Here is a 13,281-nt window from a genome sequence, read left to right as displayed (position 1 = left end):
GCACAAGGCCACAGCAGATCCCTGGCATGCCAGAGGAGCAATCTGTGCCTCCAAACATTGGGCACACCTCTCCTGGAAACCCATCTCCCTGCAGGACCTACCCATTGGAGTAAAACATGACATCCATGAGGAGTGTAGCAACAGTGGGAAGGGTATCTGGATCCAGGCTGGTGACACAGAACATGTTACTTGGGCTGGAAAGAGGATGAATGACAGGCCTCTGAACTGAAAGAGACACACACAGACACACACAGAGCTATGAAGCCACGTCTGCAGCAAGCTTCTGTCCCATCAGCCGTGTTATCCATGCCCTGGCAATGGTTACAGAGAAAGCTGACAGTATTTGTAAGGCAGTGCCTCGTTGCTGAAGCCCTGCTGGCTCTCAGACAGGGAATGAGGGGCCTGTGGATAATCTGCTCCTCTGCTGGTCTCCCTAAGGTGGTGTTAATCTGCATTCCCTGCCCAGCTCTCTGCTCTGAGGGGCTTTCAGGCCATTGGGTGCATCCACATGACATGAGGGGCAAGCTAAAGGAGGGCCAAGAGAAACTGGAAAGTGGCAAAAAAAAGCAGGCTTCCACCATTAAAAGGCAGGGCTATGGAAGGCTGTGGTTGCTGGCAGTCCATCCAGTTCTCCCTCATTTCTAAGGGCCTATTTTGCCATAATATCTTGAAAAATTAAAAACCAGCTGCCAAGCAGCAGTTTGCCTAACAGATTGCAGCCAGTGGCTGAGAAGCAGCCAGCATTTAGGCATGCAACCTAAGAGAGCAACACAGCATTTAGGTATGCAACCAATAGAGCAACACAGCGAACTGTGGACTAGTGCATTATCAATATGCATTTCACTGTGCCCTTTCTTGATGCTTTTTTTTCTTTAAGACTCATTTTCTTAAACAAGGTGATTGCTAGCTCTTGAGTGATGAAACTGAGTGGCACTTCATAATAATTGATCCCTGCTTTGTCTGGTTATGGACAAAAAATTACACACATGTCTCTGTAGGTAAGCATATGTACATAAGCTTTTCCTTTTCCTGATTGTGCCCTTTGGCTTGATACTTGCTTCTTTAGCCCCCTGCAAACATCCTAAGGTTCTGTACAGCCCTGGGCTCATTGTGGCCTTGATCCTCACTGGCACTGAAGTGTGAAAGTTGAAAAACAATCTTCTCTGTGCATCACTGCATTACTTAAACAACTTTTAGAGAAGCCATTTTCCTTTGAAGTTGAAGCATGGAAATACGGGCTACAGACAACATTATTTTTGTAACTGCAACGAACTGTACTTTAACCTTCTGTCCTACCAAAGGCATGTCTTCTCTAGAAAAACTAGCATTAGAAGGCCAAAATTCAGCCAAACTTACTAGCACTGCTCAGAAAGTTAAGAACCTACTCAAATCCTTGGTTACACTCAGTGAGGCTTGTAAGATTATAATGTTACAACAAGATAAATATTCACCCAAATGTTGAAGGAAGCTAGGAGGCAGAACTTCCACCCCATGTGTCAGGGAGACCAAATGCCCGGCAAGCTGAGCCTGTGCTGGTCCTTACCTAGTTTTGGTTTGACAAATCCATTTGTTACCCCAAAGTCATCGGCAGCCACTGTCTCCCCATTCACTACTCTGAGGATGGTGAACTCGGCAGCCAGCGTGTGCATCACGAAGGGCAGGTCTCGCTCACGCACCTGAAGGCGACAACAGGATTATTTGGTGATGGTATTATGGTATTATCTGGATATTTTATGGTATGATCTGGATATGCCCCAGAAATGACAGAACACCGCAGTGGAGGGGACACACTTTTAGTGCACAGCAAAGTGGACAAGACTCCTGGTTGAGGCAGTGGATGGTTACCATTTAGGTGTATCTTAAGAGAAGCACACTTGGTGATATCACTGTGGGTATCAGTAGGATTAAGCACCAGAGTGCTTTCATGACTGTAAAAAGAATTTGGAGATTTCTAAGTGGGAGATGGTTCACCTCTTTTCCAGCATTCCTGCAACAGCTCAGAATTGCCTGTTCTTCAGTCTTGTTTCCTCAGGAAATAAGGCTATGCCTTGTGTGCATGCACACACACGTGTGTGTGAAACAGACAGTTTGGCTGTCTATAACCAAAAAACTTTGGAGCCTCTTGGCCATCACCAGCCAACCTGACAGCAGACACTATGTTCCTCTAACTTTCAGAAAACCAATGTCTGAGTGATGGTGGGAAGTGCTACCAGTGTCTCCATTTCAGGAGAGACTGTTGTGTGGGCTCAGCACTCATTAGACACCAGACAACCCATGACAACAAATGCTTCATCCCAAAGCTCCTGAGATGTCAGAGGGCCTAACTACAAGGAACAGAGCTCTGGGGAAAGCAGACTTTAGTACTTCTGCCACGCCCAGACAGCTTGTTCCCAGAATTGCCCAGCTGAACTTTCCTCTGGTGGCAATAACTCTGCCTGGTCCCCTCATGTCCTCTTACCAGGATGAAGTCCGTCTGATAGGTGGAGAGCATAAACACTGAGATGTTTTGGTCAGCTAGGGGTGCTATGACTGACTTGGCAATTTTGGTCACTCCGATGGGCTGGGAGCTGGAGAAACCACCCCCACCAGACACCACGTTGAGGGCAAGCCATGTTGCATCGGCCACGCTCAAGTGTTCCGAGGAAGGAAGCTCTGCAGAGACAGAAGGGGAGGACAGAGGTTTGATTTAGAGGCAGAGAGAGCCAGGTCCACCATGTGCCATTATGTGCTTAGCACGGACCTCAGTGCAAGGAGTGAGATGAGTCCCCTTATCCCAACCTCCTGGGCTTCCCATGCTGCTCCACAGGTTCATACTGTGACACTCCTTCATGTACTGATGGCATCACTTTCCATGGCAGCATTCACACAGATTATCAAGGACAGCACAGGGAACTGCAGGGACTCAGCAATTCACTTGGATGCCAGTGAACAATTCTGTTGACCTTCCCAAGGGGAAACAGCCAGTGGTGGTTGTGTGGTTACAAAAGGAGAGTGCCAGTGTGGGGTCTAAACAAACTCTGTATTCCACTCCCCTGGACATCATTCCTGACAAACTGTTCATTACAGGCCGCTTGCAGGAGCTGCCCATCCCACACCTGACACCCCAGGCTACAAGCTGGGTGTTAGATAAGGCAGAAGAAGCAAACCCTCGGAGGCAGGGTAGTGTTTCTTCTTCACACAGCTGTGATAACTCCCTTTGGGGAAGCACCAGCACAGTCACATCCATCCTCAAGGGGGAATCTCTGCTAATGGGCCATAATGGGCACCATCAGAATAGGGGCTGGAACTCCCCAAAATATCCTGACTCACATTATTACATCATTCCACCGTGAAACTCCCCCCTGCGGGAGGTACTGAGCATTCCTGCCTGAACCTGAGCCTATATAATCTCAACATCACCACTATCACTGGATGGATCCAGAAGAGGAACAGAACTTCCACAGGACCATGGCTTTTGACTGCAACAATCATCTGTCAGGACTGTGTTCAGCACCCTGACCAACAGAGTGCCAGGCTGTACTCTTTGTGCCAGTCTTCTGTGTATCATTGCATTTATTGCAATCTTTCTATTAAATTGTAGCTCCAACCTGAAATCTCTCTCAAGATAATTCTATGGGGATTCTCCAGCTGGTTCACTTTCAAAGCAGCACAGTAGTCTTGGACTTAAATCTCTATCATACAATTTCTCCAAACATTTTACTCAAGCTGTTCTGGCCTTTTTTGTTTCCATTTTCCCACTCTATCTAAATACAAATTTTGTACTCCTGGTCTGGAGATGGAGGCTGACAGAGCACCTTGGGCACTATCCCTAGTCTTTGAAGATGCAGACCAGGCACCCTGTGCATCTGTGGGCTCCTGCCTCCATCTCTAAAGCAGAAGAACCACACAGCTCTGCAAGGGATGGATGGTGTAACACATACACTAGGGATTACAAAGTAAGAACATACTAAGGTAATACAAATTACTTTGGAAATGGAAAACACTAAGAATAATCCCATTCCACTTGCTTCTAATCTGTTGTGGTTAAGTAGTTCAAAATCTGCAGCTAAACCATCTAATACAAATTATTAACTGTTTTAAAAAACCCTTAATGTATTAACAGCCCAGAAAACCAGATGCAGACTCTGGAATGAAGACATACACTACTTTAGGATTCTCTGGAATTTTTGATTTTTGTTTGGCAAATTATAGAAACAAACAGTTCAGATCCAGACTAACAAATGCATAATCCCAGCTAAATCTACTTGGTGTAAGGAACCTGATCTCAGATGCAGATCCAGCCAGCAAGGACACAGCAGATGTGCCAGGGGAGGCCCACACACTCAGCTCAGAGGTGAGATGCAGCCCAGGTCTCGGGGTCTGGGTGTTGGGATGATCCCAAGATTCTAAAAGTTCTTGTTTCCCAGCCAAAGAAGCAGTCAGAATGTGTAGGATCAGCTTCTCCAGGTTGTTTATTTTCCCTTATTATAACATTCTTTCTCTGACCTGCTGAGCTCTGTCTAGCAGGTTGGCCATGGCATTCTGTTTGCCCTCTAGGGTGGTGTTCACATTTTATACTAAAAAAATACGTGTACTATGTTTACAATAACGTGCCAGTATCTATCATTTATGTTGGACAGTGTGTCTGTACCTTAAGCCAATAGAAAAGTGTCACCATCACAGCAAGACATGGAGGACAAGAAGAAGGAGAAGCAGGCCAGGACATGCCCAAATCCCTCCATCTTGACCCCCTGAACCCTTTATTTCAAAATCCTAAAACTCTACTCTTTCACCCTGTGTTAGTTCAACTACCACACTACTCAAACCCTTGTGGCTTGTAATTCCTCACACAAAGTTGTCAGTTTTTTCCACGGGCTAAAATGGAAGCCACAAGGTGTTTTTGACTTTGTGCTAAGGTCTCTGAGTCCCCTGCCAGGGTCTGGGGACAGCCAGGGCAGCCAGAGGGATGTGCTGGACTCCAACACCCAGGAGGCTGAAAGCACAGCCCCCAGCACTGCTGCTCTTGCAGTCAGCACTCTGGCACTTCAGGCAAGTGCCTGCATGGCTCCATGTCCACACACTCCTGGCTCCTCCATCCTTTCCTTCTCCTTCAACGAGACCTTTGGGAGTTGTTTCTGTACAGCCCCAGACACCGTGTAATGAATTCCTAACCTCACCCTCTCTGAATCCTCAGGCATCACTTCCCTGAGACACTGACAGCACTGAAAACCCAAAATGATCTGAATAACAAACACATTTTGCTCTCTTCAATAACCTCAATTGCGTGTAGCATGGAAACAATGCTGAGCATGCACACTGCAAACAGTGGGGACACTGAGGGTTCTGCATCTTCATTTTGATGTTTAGCTTCATAAGTCAATGTTTCTTTTTTAATAATCAGAGCTTACATGGAATGAGAAGTAGACACCAGGGAGAGGAGGTAAGTTTGTGCATTAATCAACAGCATGTTATGTCACAGAGATCTGTGCAAGGTGCTTGAAGCAAATTATTGCAGCAAAATACCATTTTCTCATCAGGCCTTTGCATCAGAAAAGCCCCTCCAAATCCACGCTTTCTGCATCACCTGGCACGGAGAAGCTGGAGCTCAAAACAACTGCTGAGCTACCTATGTTCCAGGTTCCTGTTCCCACCTGCAGTGGGCACATCCCAGGTGTGCCCAAGGCCACTACTGACTCACTTCTGGCAGCAAGATCACAGCTCATTTCCTGCTCTGTATACAGAGTAATGATGTTCCTGCTTTGTACAGGTGATAAGGATTGCAATTCATTAAATACCAGTTTAAACACATTTTGGGCCAGGGATGTGATGTGGTGCAGTATTTTGTGGTGGACAGAGGCATTATCCCATTTCACTCCAGCAGCAGCTGTGCTGGATGAGCTGCCCCAAGACCTCATCAAGCTCTTCCTGAGGGGGAAGGAAGGCTGATTTGCTCATTGCACTTGTAATTACTCGGAAGTGTTAGTAATTTCTGGGTTTATGTGTTTAACAGGCCCTATGAAGTGTGACAAGGGCCATTGCATTTGCTTAAGTAACCTGCTTCTCATGATTCAATTAACTTGGAAAAATATATAGGAAGTGATTGAAATACCGATTTTGGACTCTGTTTCCACTAGGCAGCCAGATAGAAAAGCACAGCGCAAATTTTAATGACACAAACCTAGGCTGAAGGGTCAACAAATTCATCTAAATAGCATTAAATAAGTGATGTGGGATGGTGCCTTGCCCAGGAAGCTGTTGAATGCTGTAAACCCAGAGAGAGATGAGAACACCAGCTGTAACATTAGCACAGACTCCAGCAGAATAAGGTAATCAATAAAGAGCAAAATGAGGAATTGCCCACATTCCAGTACCAACTCACCATCACCACCCGTTTTCCCACAGGAGAACAGAGTTCCAGGCCCCCACAGCTTCAGCACTGCCACATCCCTTGTCCTTCCACTGGACAAAAATCTGTCTGCTGGGCTCTCAAGATCCTCTTGTAACTGGTTTATCAGAGTGCAGTCACTCCCACTTCTGATCATGGGGGACATCTCAACTCTGGCTGAGAAAGACCTCTAAAAGGTCACAGATTTGGGCTTTGTTTCTTATAATCAGGGTTTTCATTTTGACCTTTCATTGGGATGAAGCCTTAAGATTTTCCTGGTTTTGCTGTGTAAGGCTTTGCAGCGTTGCTAGCAGAAGGCACCGGGAGCAGCTCAGCTGTGTGCAGACTCCATAACCATCATTTGCTGCCCAACATGACACCTACCACAGGCTGGAAGAGCAGGCTTCCAGACTCAAGCTGTCATTCCATCCATGGGCCCTGGCATGGAACACCACCAGCCTCAACAAGATGTGATCATTGTGATAGTCCAGGATGATTTTCCCTGGCAATGCAACGCTGGATACCAAGTGCTGGTGGTCTCCAAAAGCCTGTGGGGCTGCTCTCCATTGGCACAGGTACCAAACTAATGCCAGTCTCTGTGCAAACCAAACCCAGCCAATATGTCAAATAACATTTAGGATATGAGTAAATGCTTATTCACAGCGCAGGTGATTTACAAGGCATGGAGTCTGTCCAGAGCCTCACTGGCAGCCACAGTCTCGGGGTCTGGTGTTGGGATGACCCCAAGATTGTAAAAGTTCTTGTTTCCCACCCTGCCCAGCCAAAGAAGGAGTCTGAATGCATAGGATTGGTTCCTCGAGGTTGTTTATTTTCCCTTATCTGTAACATTCTTTCTCTGACCTGCTGAGCTCTGTCTAGCAGGTCAGCCATGGCATTCTGTTCTGCCCTCAGGGCAGTGTTTACATTTTATACCAAAAACTACGTGTGCTCTGTTTACAATAACGTGACAGTATCTATCATTTATGTAGAGAGTGTGTCTCTACCTTAAACCAATAGAAAAGCGTCACCATCACAGCAAGACATGGAGGACAAGAAGAAGAAGAAGGTCAGGACACGTCCATATCCCTCCATCTTATTCCCCTGAACCCCATTCTAAAAAGCCCCAAAATTCTACTTTTCCACCCTGTGTTAATTCAACTACCACACTACTCAAACCCTCGTGGCTTGTAATTCCTAATACAAAGTTAGAGGGTTTTTCCATGGGCTAAAATGGAAGCCACAAGGTGTTTTTGACTTTGTACCAAGGTCTCTGAGCCCCCTGCCAGGGTCTGGGGACAGCCAGGGCAGCCAGAGGGATGTCCTGACTCCGACACCACAGGGGAAGTAGAGCAGCCTCCCTAGCACATCACCCTGGGATGTGAGGTGGTGAGTATCATATTGGCCATAATTGGCTCCTGAGCTCCAATAATCAATACCATTTCCAAGGAGGACAACAAACATTGGCTGAATCCCAAACAGGACTGAATTGCTACCGCTGGATCATTATGCAATGCTGTAAATACTGTGAGCTGCTGCTCCTAAAATATCCTTGGGAGGATGCTGGGATGATGATGACATTCCAGCTTGTGGGTCTTTGCAAGCTGTCAGAGAAGTCACAGAAAGCAGGGAAGGAAGATCTCCAGGTTTATAACCCTGACCAAGACAGTCTGACAGTGTCAGTCTGCACAACATTAGAAAAACAACATTCTTTCTGCCTACATTGTCTACCCTGAAGACCCCTCAATTTCAAACACCTTGCACAGCACTGGAAGAGAGCACTACCTCTCCAAAAGAACACTGGAAAACCTGCAAAATGCTCTGAGAAAGGGCAACACCATCAGAACTTTTTTTTCATTTTCTGTACCTAGTTTAAATGGGCTCATATTTCTCATGAAAATGTTATAGCTAAGGGGGAAATAACTGGAAAATGCATTTCACCTACCCACACCAATAGCTGGGTGAGTCCTGTACTACACCCTCATAACTCCCTTCCCCCCACAAAGACACTCTGTGAATCGTTTTCTGTGGACTCTTCCAACTTTACAGCACTTAGACACCTCTCAGCTTCCAAGTGAAACTGCAGATAAATCATGGATTTATCCTAGTGCTTGGAGAGAAATGAAGACCCTCGGCTGTTTTCCTCCTTTGGTGTGGTATATTGGATCATCTCCGAAGCACTTATCTTCCCTCAGTACACAAACTTTTACATTCTAGCAGAGTCCTCTGAGTGATGTGCTGCTCCCTGGTTTCTTCTGGTACACTGAATGAACCAATTGCTCATTTGATTCATCATTATGAGACTTATGTTTGCAGCCACAGTTAACTCCAAATACTAAAAAATAATAAAATTAAAAAATATTGTGGACTTTCTGATCGGTGTTCTGGCTTTAGAAACCTTACACTGTACTTATTTCACCTTTTATAGTTTCCCTCTGCAAAATGGCAGGGAGAGTCTGGCTGGCACTAAAAAGATACAGAAAAAGGCTCCTGCAATAAGAAGACCCCAATAGTAAGTCATTAAAAATATAAGTGCTGCCAACTGCAAATGTAATGATAAACTGGGAGAGCTGCTGCCCAATGCCACCAAGTGGCAACACAGTTTATATGTACATATATATTGAATAGGATCTTTACGTTCATTAAAGGATTCTCTTCTCACACCACATTGCTCTGCAGTTTTAAAATTCCATCTTCAAATGAAGTGAGGGATAATCTGAGGTTGTAAAGCCTGACCCAAAGCCTAGGCATCTTTCCAAGGTCTCTGATGGCAGCACCATGCTGGAGGAGCTGCAGAGGCCGTGGGCTGCTGCCATGCAGAGCATGCCATGCCCCAACCATCAGCAGGAGCTGGGATGCCCAGGGCCCACTGCCAGCACCCAGCTGGTGTGTTTCCCCTGACATCTGCATAAAACACGTCTGACCTGGATATTTCTGCTCAGGAAACTTTTATTCTTTCAAGCAATATGCAAAAAGGCCATATGAGCTCAGAATACTGAGAGGAGAGTGGGTGGAAGGTAACACCTGAATCTCGTTTCTTTTGAGAAATCAGACAAAGTGAATATTCCTTTAATGTTATGGAATCGAGTACTCTGTTTCTCACTTCCAGGAAGCTGTGAGAAAGGGGTTAAAGCAGGATAAAGGTATTTATTTATCAGTTTTCATAATGTGCTAAAATCCAGAAAGAGCTTTAAAGCTGGTCCAATGACTAGCTTTGTGTGTTCTGGTCCTTGCTACTCTGGAAGTACTTCCTGCAGAATGCTTTGCTCTGCTGCATGAACAAGCCAGTGATCCAGCAATGTGCTTCCTCCACAGGAGCCCACCAGGGCAGCATAAACATCCTGGGGATGTTACACTGCAAATCAGGACTTCTCAGAGGATGCAAATAGTCTCTCTTTCGGCCTCAAAACACAGGCTGCTAGCTTTACACTTAATAACTGTGAGCAAAGATTTTTGCTGCCACACAAGATCCCATGGGCACTTTGCAGAGAGAGGTGGCTGCAGGCAGAAAGCTCTTGGTGTGAGTTGGATCTGAGTGCCACAGAGCCTCCCACACCAAGGGACTTTGAATCTAAGCACAAGCCATGCAAGCTCATCACTTAGCTTTGAGCTGGGGAACATGATTATTAGGTCTAAAAAGTTATTGCTTGTGCACAAGAGGAGGAAGAAAATCCCACATCTCCAATCCAGCTGAAATCATCTCACATGCCAACAAGCCTGAGATCATCCTGGGGAGAAGTCAGCACACCCACGACCAAGCAGCTTTTGCTATTTTTTCCATTTATGCTAATGATTTGGTCACTGTCACCTTCCTCAGAGGACAATACTGGAGGTGATCAGAGAACCAGAGAATGGTTTAGATGGGAAGGGACTTTTACAAACCATCTAGTGCAACCCTCCTGCAATGGGTAGAGATGCCTTCAGCTAGAGCAGTTTGCTCCAAGCTCCATCCAACCAAGCCTCGAATGTGTCCAGGGATGGGGCATCCACCATCTCTCTGGGCAACAAGAGAGGCTGTGCCAGAGGCAGGGACAGGATTTGCCCTGCACACATGCCCTGAGCCATGAGGAGTGCAGTGCTCCAGCACGACATCTCTGCCTGCAGTGTGCTCAGGCTCAGATTCCCACACATGAGCCAGCAGTGAGACAGCCAGTGCATGGATTTTGTGGCAAGCACATTTCTCTCTCAGGATTTTTCATAGAGTTGCACAGAGAGAAATGAAAGAGAAAACAATTTCTATTTCTGCTCTTTGTTTTTCCTGTGGAATGTGTTTGGAGAATTGTTTACCTGGAGTGAGTGCTTGATTGGATTCTGGTGAGGATTGTTTGAGCCTGATGGCCAATCCAACCCACCTGGGGCTGGACTGGAGAGAGGGTCACAGTTGTGTTAGAGAAAGTAGTATGTAGTTTTAGTATCCTCCTTTTATATAGCATATTAATGTATTTTAGCATAGTTATAATAAAGAAATAATTCAGCCTTCTGAATTGAGTCCCGTTGGGTTTGCATGCATTAACAATAGATTTTTAAACCTCCACACCTTCATTAGATAACAACTGCTACCAGCAAATGTGACAGCAGGTTTCTCCAGGATGACAGCAACAGGGACAGAAGACAAGGGAGTACTCTAATCCCTTTGCTGGAGGGAAAGACAAACACATTCTTTATTTTATAAACTGAAACTTTAATTTCTGTGTCTTTTTTTGCTCTTTGTGGATCTCAGATTTACTCCAGATGCACCTGGGCATATCTGCAGGACTGGATCCACAGCCAGGGAACCTTGCCACCTCTAACTGTATGCTTCTGTGTTTTTGACATTTTCTCCTAAAAGAACATGCAAAACTGAGAGGGTTTTTTTAATTCCAAATACCCTCAACAGGGAAGCTGTGAAACCTGTCATCTCATTTTCCTATTTAGCTTTTATCCCACACACACAACTGTCAAAAGAACATTGTTAAGTTCATAAACTCACACACTCTGCAGTGAGAAGTAACAGCTTGATGTTTTATATATCTGGCCTCAATGTTTCTGTGCCTCAGTTTCCTACCCATAAAGTGGGTACAAACCCCCTATTTCTTCTAAACCTTGCTCTCACGAGCCAGCTGACCTGTTCAGCAGAGGTTTATATACATCCCACAACTGAAGCATTACACAGCTAACATAAAGCAGCATGGAAAATTCCTGCACAAAGATCTGAATGCCTAAAAGCAGGTTAGAATGGGAGGGACTGGGAAGGTTTGTTCTGGCCTCTCTGAGCATCTTTGCTTTGTCTCTGAGGGAGGAAGCTGTTTGTGCCAGTGCTATTCCAGGGATAATCAGGTAGGTTTGAAAAGCAAAGGTGTCTTAATTTCCACTATCAAAACCATAAAAGACAGACAAACAGAGGAAAAAAAAGCAAATGTAAAGAAGTAAGCAAGCAAGAATGCACTCTAGGGGAAAGCCAGCACCCTGAGCTTGTGAGCTCTGAGCAGCTGTTTCCAGTATAGACCAGCTCTCCCCAAACCCAAACCTCCTAGGAGCGTTCCCAAAGCAATTTCGAGCACTGCATCTTCCTTCACTTCTTGCATGACATTTATCTTGTACTACTCCTTGTCTGCTGCTACAGATTTTCTTTCGATTCATAGAGTAATTAACTCTAAAGGCTATTTATGGACTATACTAGAATGGTGAATGTACCCAGTGCAATTTTCTCATGTTGTCCTGACAATTCAATACAAGCTCTACCCAGTACAATAACCAGTTTGAATTTTCAACTATTCATGTGAATAGGACAAATTACACACACAGGGAATTACACATGTGATTCTGGGTCCATTTAATGGAAACCACTGTTACCAGTCACATATAAGGGAGTCCTCTAAGCCCATTACTGGAGAGAAATGATAACCACATTCCTCCCACCTTTATTTTATAAAAACCAGTAGACCCGAAGATCTGCTTCAAAGAGCACTGAGGTCATCCAGGGAATTTTTTCAAGCCCTGTTCTCAAAGAGAGAGAAATTACTCCTAACTAGACACATCAAGGGATTTAATACTGGGTATTTACAGCCACCTCAGCAGCTACAGCAGACACTGTATAAGCTTCACTGAAGCTTCACTGTCCATGTAAACAATCTGCAAGGACAAGTGAATATTCTGAAACAGATGGAAACTTTTAATGTAAAGTACCTACTTTTCCTTAACTGTCCCATTCACTATCCCCCAGATCACAACTATTTTTGCAGCCACTACGATCCAGCAGCTCCTGAGCAAGGCCTTTATAAAAAAATTAAGGAAGAGAGACTGTACTGCTGTAAAGCTCCACTGTTATACACCTGCCCACATATCTGCATGAGATAGGAAAGTCTGACATGAAAGCACTGGAGGTGTCACATTCAAAGATGAAGTCTGTATTTTAACCACTAATAGTACAGTCACAAGGACATCCCAGGCACAATGTCTATGCCCTGGGATGATGGAGATGGACACTATGGAGCTGCTTCTCTTGACCTATCTGGGAACACAGGTGTTGCTGCAGACCTTCAGCTGGTTAATAATTAGTATTGACTCCATGATTGCAGAAGGCTGATCAATTGCTTTATTATATCATCTCATACTATATTATACTGTACTTACTAAGAAACTCAGTAACCCTTCTAGCCTGATACAGCTTTTGCTTAATTGGTCAATCAATCCAAACACCAGCCAGTGTCCAATTAAGAAATCACCAATTCTCCATTACACATTCCACACATGCACAACACAAGGTGGAACAAGTGGAGATAAGAATTGTTTCTCATTGTTTTTTCTGATTTTCTCACAGCCTTCCCCAGGACAATGCCTGGGAAAGTTGTGCCTGCTCTCTGTGGCCAGAGAGCTGCTGCCACATACAGATTCTTTCTCAGCAGATGCTAAAGAATCCTCACCTCTGCTGGCATGGACAA

The 13,281-nt window shown here is 45.1% G+C and overlaps 1 protein-coding gene across 2 annotated transcripts in view; it reads right to left on the bottom strand.

Moving 5' to 3' along the window:
* The window catches only part of CASTOR2 (cytosolic arginine sensor for mTORC1 subunit 2), a 126,338-nt gene that overhangs the window by 18,590 nt on the left and 94,467 nt on the right, over positions 1–13,281 (bottom strand). For both annotated transcript variants that reach the window (XR_012051473.1, XM_030288100.4), the window contains exons 3-5: positions 2,459–2,652; positions 1,544–1,676; positions 102–225 (exon numbers count right to left, since the gene is read on the bottom strand). Coding sequence is in view for 1 of the 2 variants with exons in the window: in XM_030288100.4 (XP_030143960.1) it covers positions 102–225; positions 1,544–1,676; positions 2,459–2,652 (451 nt within the window). In the remaining variant the exon portion in view is untranslated. The remainder of the gene's footprint in view (positions 1–101; positions 226–1,543; positions 1,677–2,458; positions 2,653–13,281) is intronic.

This window comes from Taeniopygia guttata, chromosome 19 (assembly GCF_048771995.1).
Source record: "Taeniopygia guttata chromosome 19, bTaeGut7.mat, whole genome shotgun sequence".
Taxonomy (NCBI): domain Eukaryota; kingdom Metazoa; phylum Chordata; class Aves; order Passeriformes; family Estrildidae; genus Taeniopygia; species Taeniopygia guttata.
This window is presented reverse-complemented; position numbering and strand designations above follow the sequence as displayed.